Source organism: Galeopterus variegatus, unplaced genomic scaffold (genome assembly GCF_000696425.1).
Source record: "Galeopterus variegatus unplaced genomic scaffold, G_variegatus-3.0.2 Scaffold14026, whole genome shotgun sequence".
NCBI classification, from domain to species: Eukaryota; Metazoa; Chordata; class Mammalia; order Dermoptera; family Cynocephalidae; genus Galeopterus; species Galeopterus variegatus.
Window position 1 is genome coordinate 13451 of NW_007740137.1, and position 10711 is coordinate 24161.

The 10711-nt window shown below is 39.1% G+C and overlaps 1 protein-coding gene across 1 annotated transcript; it reads right to left on the reverse strand.

The window, feature by feature from the left end:
• Positions 1-5062: 5062 nt before the first annotated feature.
• On the reverse strand, positions 5063-8386 carry LOC103581825 (myotubularin-related protein 8-like; the record flags this gene model as incomplete). Its single annotated transcript, XM_008563569.1, has 2 exons — positions 5063-5554; positions 8260-8386. Coding segments are annotated over 2 exons (619 nt in total), but the record flags the coding sequence as incomplete, so codon positions are not given.
• Between the last annotated feature and the right edge of the window lie 2325 nt (positions 8387-10711).

Below are 10711 nucleotides of genomic sequence, written 5' to 3' on the forward strand. Positions count from 1 at the left end.
TGTGACCAACAGGCTCAAGATAACACATAATAGGAAGTTTAAAGTCAATCATTCACATGGTTGTACTTGGCAAGTTCAGACTTGAGCTGCTGTGACAGTGTCATTCTGTAAACCTGGGGCTAATGAAAAGTCAGGTTCTCAACCTATGGAGTTTGGATTCTGAATTATACATCAGTTGCATGATGTCCATGTAGGCATGAGGCAGACATTAACACACTACAGGTAACATGGGCCATTATATTTGAATCTTACTTCTAAAGCTGCCTGATCAATACACCCCAGAGAAAAGGCCAATTGTTTCACTTTGGTTTGTGTCTCTGGCTTAGCATGTCCCAAAGTCCTCATGGCACTTAGTTGGATAATAGCAAAGATAGAGGTTTAACACTAAGAGTTATTTAATCTTGGACAAATTCTCTTCATCTGAATGCCCAAATGACCTATGAGATCAGATGCTACTAAAGTTACAGTAAACACACATATATACAAATAGTCTTACTATGAGTTACATTCCAAAAGGACTGAACTTGTTAGCTGCTGTTCCTAAGCCTGAGGCACTGTTAAACTACAATACTGAACATGCTCTGTTTCAGAACTAGGATACGTGCTCTGCATGCATTCCTACTGGCATTCACAAAATACAGAAACCACCCCGTCTGGAAATGTGAGTGAGGTGAAGACTTGGAGATACTTTAAGTAAACTGGTGTGGCCAACTGCATGTGAGGTGGAACCAAAAACATGGGTCTTTAAATAGTGACCATCTATTGAGTTTGGTGTACATATTCTCACCTGAGTAGTGAGGGATCCAGTGATGCTTCAGCTACAGAAACAAAGAGAGGGTTCAGGACTCATCTGCCTTAGGAACATATTAAGGGGAGAGAATACCACCCACCATCCTTGAGGCTCTAAAAGAAAAGAAAACCCAGGATCACACATGCCCCAGCAGAGGAAAGTATTGACAGAGAAAATACACGACTCAGTATTCTTAAGGAGTTTCTACCAGTGTAAAAGCCTTAAAAGAAAATGTGTTAGTTATAGTACTGCCTGAAAAAGAGGACCTTTCTGTGAACAATTTAATCTGAGGAGCACATGAAATCTTAAATAACTGGAATGCTGGTCATCATGGATGGGTATACACTCCTTTTGTTTAACTGGACACATATATTTCTGTATTAGCCTCTCTTCCCTCTTGCCCTTCCCTGAGCTACTCCACAACTGGGATTCTGTACTGACATAGTACCCTCTGAAGAGTCAGAGTACAAAGCCATGAAAATGGTTGAAAGGCAACAAAGCTTTGGAAGATAAAGAAGCTTTTAGGTCACCCCCAAAGCTTTAGAAAACACCAAGGGACAGGGCACCAGACTTAACATGGAAGCCACTGGTTTCACACATGCTAACTTCTGAACATGTTTTTGTTTTGCCCCTGTATGAAACATGGGCCTAAATTAGACAGCTGCTTTCAAAGAACGCTTGTCTTTTATGAAGACAAGTCACAAATCATGGAGCATGTAACACACTCTTACTCACACTGACATCTAACGGAGATGTGGGCTGCCATAACTGGTGACAATACCAATATTTCCTATTTAAGGGGAAGGCACAAATTGTCAGTCCCTCAGCAAATCAGAGAAGACATGTTCTGTAGGGCTTAAAAAGTATTTTTTTTGGGGGGGGGGGGCTTGAAAAAGCCTCTATGTTATCATCAAATGCCTTGAAAACAGAACTACCTTTAAAAGGAATACAAAACAAGAGTTCTTTATGACCCCAAATCTTTCCCCTTGTCCTTTGGTGTCACCTGACAGACCAGCCATTTCTTTACATTAAAAAAAAAAACAACAAAAAGAAAACCAAAAGAAAAAACATAGGAAAAAATTTTAGGCTTAAGCCATGTCTACTTTTTGCTTGTTTTTAAATGTCTCTATCAAAATTCAGGTCTAGATTTGGCACTTAGAAGAAAGCAAACAAATTTGGTTGGAATCATATCTTGCCTGCATCATACATAGAATTCTAGAAGGGAGAGGCCTGAGTGTGGGGAAAAGATTTGGTATAGACATCACTAATTCATACACATTGGGAATTAAAAGGGAAAGTGAGAACAACCTTTTTGGGTATAAACCAATCTGGAGTACAGTAAATCCCTTTGGAGAGAAGTATTTTTCTTAAAGGTAATTTACATTTCCCCACACAAAAAAGACCACTTTATAAAAATACTCTCGTAGAAAGATTTCCCAATGAGTGTGATTCCCAGTGGTATATCAAAGACTAAGAGCATCAAGAAAAAGTAGCGTGTGTTTAATAAAAGCCAGTATGTAACAAAGATCTGACACAAGTATCCTTTAAACTTCTCTTTCTGCTAAATTCAAGCCAAGCTTAAATATTTACCAATTTGGTTTGAAAAGCACCTCTTAAAAAGATTTGGATTTCTTCAGGACTATCCTCTCTATAACTAGGCTCCTGACTACAGATAGTTACTGGGTTTTTAACAGTACATAAATATTTAGATTCCATTGAACCTTTTTTCCTCTCAGATTTTTAAATCCAAGTGTAAAACAAGAAGGTGTTTGGTGTTAAGAATAAATAGGAAGTTTTTACAAGGTTTTCCTTAATTCTGTATACATTACACATAAGCAATAATGGGATATGTTGAGGAATAAAAAGTAAAAGGCCAAACAAATTGATCTCACAGATCTTGAGGCTAAAATTGATTCCATGGCCTTAGATACTCAACAAAATAAGACAGTCTTTTTAAAAATTGTTTTTGCTTTTGGAAATATCAGGGTTGCTATTTATCACTTTTCAGTTTAGAATTCTATTGAAAAGACCTTCTTTTCACTATTGGATTATTTTGTTTTGTATCTAAGAAATAAAGTTGGGTACTACGTACTGTCCTTACATAGGTCTTTAGAAATAAATATGAGACTTTTAAACTAGCTTTTATAGCATTTTCAAAAACTACTACACCTTGCCATTTTCCTTTTTCCTCCCCACAACTCTCCCCCCCAACAACAAAACAATAACAACAACAAAAACTCAACACACTATATCTGGAATATCATGCTAGTTAAGGAACTGCAAAATACAGATTGAGATGGGGAGAAAGTCCTGGGTATAAAGCAAAACCCAGAATAGGCTCACTCCTATCAGATTGGTACTATCATCCTTTTTGACAACTTCCCTCACAAAGCTAGGGTTAGATGTAGCCTCCAGATCAAAACACTATTTTTTCCAAAAGTAAGAAGTCAAATGACGACTGGCAACATCTGATTATTTAGGCTATATAAGCTAAGGACAAAATTGTGGAAAAATGGAGATCAGAGAAGAATAAAAAATCACCTTGATGCTTTAAAATTATAGAATAAAGGCAACTATCAAGAAGAGGTAAGTAGAAAAATGGCCCCTATTTATGAATAAAAAAGACTCAAATGAATTTGTGTTCTTTAAAAACACAGAATTAAAACAGTTACCAAGAGGCGGTAAATAGAAAAATGGCTCCTATTTACATATGAAAAAAAGACGACCAAAATAACTTAAGAGTTCTTCCTCTAAAGAGGAAGGTTGTTTTGGCTCCATAGTTTAGCTAAGGGTAAGAAATCAAGGAGCTATCTTGGTTCTCCTCTCCTACACATAACTTAAACACTTAAATTAAAAGGCACCTCTTTCTAAATGCGGTGATCCTTTATAGATTTCTGTATTCACAACTGGATGTGATGGTCAACAGATATGGCTCTTTAAGTTGTCTAACTTTTGTTTCTTTTTCTTGAGCTTAAACCAGACATAGAGTATTCAGAATAGACATCTTGGATGAGGACCTGGATTCTGTTGGCACTGGGAGTTCTGGAAATATTGACAATATATGGAGCATGACTTGAACTGTTTGAGGCCTACCCTACCTCCAGCATGTGTAAGTGGCAAAACCATGACTAGATATCCAATAGGAAAGATGAAACACCAGCTAGTATATCAACCCCAAGGGGAAAATCTGGTGTTTAAACAAAAACACATCCTTTCCCTTCCTCCAGGAGTATCTGGACCTGCTACAAAAATGGACTTTTTTCAACACTGCACATTAGCACAAAGTAACAAACCTACCAGATTTTAAAAGTGCCAATTGTGTCTAAAAAGCCACAAACTTCATGTGATGTCTACACAAGCAAAACCACTGGTTTTCATAAGAAGACCTAAGAAGGGCCTGTTTTGCAAAAACCCAGATGGGCACATAGACCATGTCTCAGCCAGAATGTGCAGCACTGAGATTTTTAGTTGCTTCCAGAACTGATGCTGAAAATGTTATTAATCAATGTTACTAATTCGGACCCCACTAATTTGGAATTGATCACTTTAGACTGTAGTAGGTTCAAGTTTACTTACGGGCTATGTATGAAAAGGGGATTGGCTAAGTGAGTATTATAACAAGACCTAGCTGGGGTGTGGGGTGAGGAGACCAAGTGTGAAAACTTTCCTTATATGTTCTAAACCACCAGGCACCCATGCACTCATGCTAACAATTAAGGATCATTTTGATTTATTTCTCAGGCAAATATTGGGGTCTCTACTGGCAATAGTATTAGCTAACATCCCATGAGTAAGCATACCTGAAGTAAAATTTTCTTTTAAAACATTCTGAAATTCACAGTTACCTGCTACATACTATCTCTGCATCCCCTCAACAAGGTCTTAATTTTCCACTGTGACAATATTTCCACTTCGCTCTCATGCTATTGCAGTAAGGGTGGAAAAGGAGGAGAAGTTAATCATTAAGGAAAACAGATAGTGGAACCAGCCTAATAAGCATATCATCTGAAAGGCAACATTTCTGAAGTTAAATACCATTTTAGAAGAATAACACACTCTCTCTTGCCAACATTCTGGACTGCTTTAACATGCATACACTGGTAGCTTAATCAGTAAAGTCCCTAAATCCCTTTCCAGACTTTTAGGTGGGGATAGGAGTGCCCTGGCCTCACTCGCTTAAACCAACTGGAAAAGCAGCATGGCCCACTTTGGGACGAGGATCATTTTGGCTGCTGTAGGTGCACCTAGCATGGAAGCAGATGAGTAGCTAGCTCACTGCTGCTTGGAGAAGCCTGCCTCCTTGGTGCCTATGTCCTCAGAGATGCCCGTGTCCTCTATGATGCCCATGCCTCCAGAGAAACCCATGTCTCCAGAGAAGCCCCTGGCCTCAGAAATACCCATGTTTCTAGAGATGCCAGTGACCTCAGAGGTGCCCAAAGCCTCAAAGATGCCCAAGTCTGCAGAGATGCCCGTGGCCTCGGAGATGCTCACATCCCCAGACATATTTATGGCCCTAAGACTGCCCATGATCTCACAGCAGTCACAGTGGAGGTCTGCACACTGGCTGTTTACTTGATCCATCTGAGCTCGGAGGCTTCCTTCCCTGGACAGGGTGCCATTCTCCATCAAGGTATTCAGGTCTCCATCAATACCCATAAAGCCGAGAGGATTGGTCAAAGGACTTCCCAGATGCTGGGATAATAAATTCCCTAATTGAGAGCAGGTACAGACCTCTTCTGGTGGCTCATCACACGTATTCAGTTTCTGTCTCGGGAGCAAGGAATGATTAAAAGAATTAGAAACATAAATACTAGGAAAATATCACACTGACCAGCAGGGATCCTGCTGCTCTTGCTTATACACTAGCAAATAACCTCCACATGCCTCCCAACCCCAAACATCTTTTCCTTATCACTTGCCATAGTGCTTTAGAAGCCCTACCATTAAAGAGCCTCAAGGCCTTGTATCTATAAAAATCTTCTTTTCTGATAAATGCAATTTTATTATTGGGAGGGGGAGGGCAAGGGAGAGGATCACTAACATTTATTGAATACCTCTATGTGCTGGGAAGTTCACATAACTTCCTTTTATCCTTATCAAAGAAACCTGTTAGTTAGATGTTAGCTGTATTTTATAGATGAGGAAACTGAGGATCAGAGAAGTTAAGTAAGTCACCCAAACACATACATTTAGAAGTGGAAAGCTGTGACCTGATCCTGCATCTTCTTAATGCCAAAATCTATGACCTGTCTATGATCTCATACTACCTCCAATAGATATTTTCTCTTTTAGGGATAACAGGACGATTCACTGATACTTTACACTACTGACTCTTTACGGTCATAGACACCTTTGAAAATTTGAAGAAAATGATGGACCTTCTCCTCAGAGAAATGCATGCATGCAAATGTATGTGCACAAGACAGTGCACACATACAGTTTTTAGACATAATTTTAGGGGGTCCATAGACCTCAGAAACCCATCTATGGCTACCTGTGGGTTTACAGACTCCAGTTAAGAGTTCCTGTCTTAGAGTTTGGGCATATCATTTTTATTTTCCTGGAAATCACAAAATCACAGTGATATGCAATAAAAATGGTGAGGATCCTTGGAGAGAGGCACTAGAACTGGGAGGTGGCTGGGGAAGTCTTTTAAACTTTTCATTTTGTACCTTATTGTATTCTGCATTTTCTAACTTTACAGGGTTGTCTAGGTGATGATATTATGGGCCATTTTTATTTTTATTCTCTGTATTTAAAAAAGGAAGTTAATATACTCATACACACACACACACACACACACACACACACACACACACACACACACACACTTTAAAAGGAAGCCCTTCTAGAGAATGATCTCAGTCTATCTGAAATGAATTTGATTCTCTCTTGGGAACCAGGCAGGGATAAGTGAGAGGGCTGGATCTAGGGCAGGTGACCTCCTCTAGGAGCCTTGTGGAAATGACTGTTAATAGCTAAAAGAGGAGGCAGGAGGCCTTATGAAGAAGTTGCCTAATTCTGCCTAGGGTTGGGCCTTCCTGAGGCTACTTGTTTCCTACAATTTTAAGTCATACTTCAGCCTTTTTTTTTTTTTTTTTTTTTTTCCCTTAATGGAATCGAGTAACTGGCTGGCTGTTGCTTCCCAAGAAGAAATTCAACAGTTTGGATCTCAGCTAACCAGTTAGCTCACTTGGTTAGAGTGTGGTGCTGATAACACCAAGGTCAGGGTTCGGATCTCAGTAACAGCCGCTGCCAAAATACAAAAGACAAAACAAAAAAGACTTTTAAAAGTTTGGGATCTGATGTAATCATAACACATTTATTTCCACAATATAAAGGATATTTGTTTACTTATAGGGAGCAGGAAAACTACGACTTATCTGGCCTGAAGTCAGTTCACACCCCTCTCCTCAACAGCACACTCTTTCCAAGAATTCTCTACTATAGGGTACCCCTCCCCTCTCCTTCAAACAAACCCTTAGGGATCCCTAGACTCCCGAAGCAGCCCAGTATTTTCCATATTAAAAAAAAAAAATCCTTATTGACTTGTTTAACCTGTAATTAAAAACAAGTGTCCAACTTTGGTTTTGCTGGTATTGTAAAGCAAAATAAACAAACATAGCACAGCCACACAATGAACAGAGCTTGCTACATGGGAGGAATATAAGAATCTTCTTTTACAAAGTTTTCTAAATTAGAAATATAGCAATTTCATTGATCTCATCAGCACCCCAAGATGTTATACTTATTCTCTTGATGGGTAACAAATGCCAGTGTGATTTCCTTGTCATCCCCTCTTGCTCCTCCTAACATTCCACCCAGATACAAAAAGGGAACCAGTACATTTGTTTAACTAGCTGAGTGAGATATTTGCCACACTATGGTGTACTGGACTGAATTATGTCCCCCCAAACTCACTGAAGCTTGAATTGTATTCCCCAAGTTTTATGTATTAGAAACTTAACCCTCACTGTGATTGTTAAAAGGGTGGAAAATCCTACTATGGTAATTGAAAGTTGAAGCCTTAGGACCGTGCAGTAGTGAATGGATTTAAAATGGTGGTTAGGGGCATGGTTCTGAGGTCTTTAAAGGAAGAGGAGAATCTGTCTTTCTCTCTCTCTGCTCTCTCTGCTTCCACCATCTTGCAATGTGAGACCCCTGCGTCACGGCTGCCACCACCAGATGGACTTTGGACTTCCCAGTTTCAGAAACTGTAAGCAATAAATGTTTTTCTTTATAAATCCCTCAGTTGCAGGTATTTTGTTACAAGCAACATAAAAGGACTAATACATATGGGAAATAAGAAAAGGAGTTATGCTTAGAGCTTTGTAGACACAGGACACTTGGAAGCCAGAGAGCATAACAAGCCAGCCAGGTAGCTTTCCACAAGTACCAATTCAACTCCAAGTAGGCTGGGCCTACCCAGAAGGGGCAAAAGGATCTCTTCTTGCAACCTTTCTCCTCACCTTTTCTAGTTCATGCACATCTGCCTCTAGCATTGCTCTCTGTTTCTTAATTTCCAGGAGGCTCTCTATCATACTCTGCTTGGGCTGCAATCCTTTGTCAAAGCGGTTATACATCCCACACCAGAACCTCAAATGGACAAAAAAAAAAAAAAAAAAAAAAAAAAAGTGGGTTAGTTTGGCTGGAGGAATCAATTACTCATGTTTTCCTCATCCTATGAAAATATTAGCCGGGTAGTGGGAAAATGTAAAAAATTATGCAATTCTGGTGACATTAAGACTGGACATGCTCATAATTGAAAAATAAATTTCCCATCAGAAAGACCTCTGCTAAAGGAGACTTTTGGAGCTGAGCAAACTTAAGGTTTTTTCTTTTTCTTTTTTTTTTTAAATCAAACTTTCTTTTTTTTTTTGACTGCTAAGGGGATCGTAACCCCTTTGGTGTTGCCTGCACCACCCTCAGCCAGTAAGCGCACCAGCCGTCCCTATATAGGATCCAAACCTGTGGCCTCGGCGCTACCAGCGCTGCACTCTCCTCCCAAGTGAGCCATGGGGCCAGCCCAAATTAAACTTTTAATGAGATTACAGATTCACATGTAGTTTTAAGAAATAAGATTCAAAATGGATTAAATACTTAAATATAAGACTTGAAACTATAAAACTCCTAAAAGAAAATACAGGGGAAACACTTCCCAATGTAAGTATATGACTGGGCAAAGACTTTATGAATAAGACCCCAAAAGCACAGGCAAAAAAAGAAAAAAATAAACAAATGTGATTATATCAAAATAAAAAGCTTCTGAACAGCAAAAGACACAATTAACAGAGAAAAGACAACCTACAGAAAGTGAAAAAAACATTTGCAAACTATGCATCGAACAAGGGATTAATATCCAGAATACAGAAGGAACTCAAATAACTTCAGTTAAAAAAAAAAAAAAAAGTAAACTGATTTAAAAATGGGCAAAGGAGCTAAACAGGCATTTCTCAAAAGAAGATGTACAAATGGCCAACAGACACATGAAAAAATGTTCAACATCCCTAACCATCAGGAAAATGTAAATCAAAACCACACTGAGATATCTCATGCCTCTTAGACTGGCCAGCATCAAAAAGATGAGAATAACAAATGCTGACAAGGATACAGAGAAAGGGGAACCCTCCTACACTGTTGGTAGGACTATAAATTAGTGTAACCATTATGGAAAACAGTACAGAGGTTCCTCAAACAACTACAGATAGAATTGCCATATGATTCAGCAATCCTGCTGCGGGGTATACCTAAGGGAATGGAAATCATCTTGTTGAAGGGATATCTGCATTCCCATGTTCATTGCAGCTCTATTTACAATAGCCAAGAGCTGGAACCAACCTACATGTCTATCATCGGATGACCAGATAAGGAAAATGTGGTATATATACACAATGGAATACTATGAATGAAATTCTACCATTCACAGGAACGTGGATGAACTTAGGGAAAATTACATTAAGTGAAATAAGCCAGGATCAGAAAGAGAAATACTGTATGTCGTCACTCATAAGTGGGAGCTAAAAAAAACTGAATAAATAAAAAAAGACAGACAGACAACAATCACAGCAATTCATTGAACTTTCAAAAAAAGAGAACAGAACTGAGGCCACCAGGGGAGGGGGAGAAAGAGGGCAGGTTAGTGAGAAATTGGTAAAGGGCCACAAAAAATAATTACACTGTGTAATGTACAATTAAATATACTAATTATCCTGATTTGAGCATCACATATTGCACATAGGTATTGATATTCAACATTGTACCCAACAGATATGTACAATTACATTTCAATAAACACAAATAAATAATTAATTAAAAATAAATGATAAGAGAAAAGAATGACATCAGCCAGATGGAGGAATAGAAAGCCCTGGATTCTCCTTCCCTTCACAGACACACTGATTCAACGGCAACATAAGAATCAATTCCTTTTGTGAGAAATCCAGAAATTAGTTGAGAGGCTCTGGCACTAAAGGTGAGTGTGGAAACAGCCACAGTGAAACCAGTAGGAAAAGCAGAGACACCCATTCACCGCAATCCCACCCCCAGCACAGTGCCATAGGATCAGGAGGGAACCTCCAGTTGCAGCTTCAAGAAGAGGAGTTAGACCACACATATCCCAACTTCTCCAGGTGCTAACCGAGTGGCTTCTTTCTCGCCTGTTATCAGAGAGCTGAGAGGATCTCTGAGACAAAGTGGCAGTCTGAACTTATTAGAGCACCTCTATTATCTTAACGGATGACATTCAAAACCACATAGGCAAATGGTGTGAAGTTATAGACTTGCCTAACGTGGTTCTATTCAGTAAACATTTTGCAGGAGAGTCAACCACAATTTGCCTTCACCTTTGAAGGTCAACAGTACATCTATTGCCAGCTGCCTATGGGATACGTAAATAGCTCTGGGATTGCACATGTGCTTTGC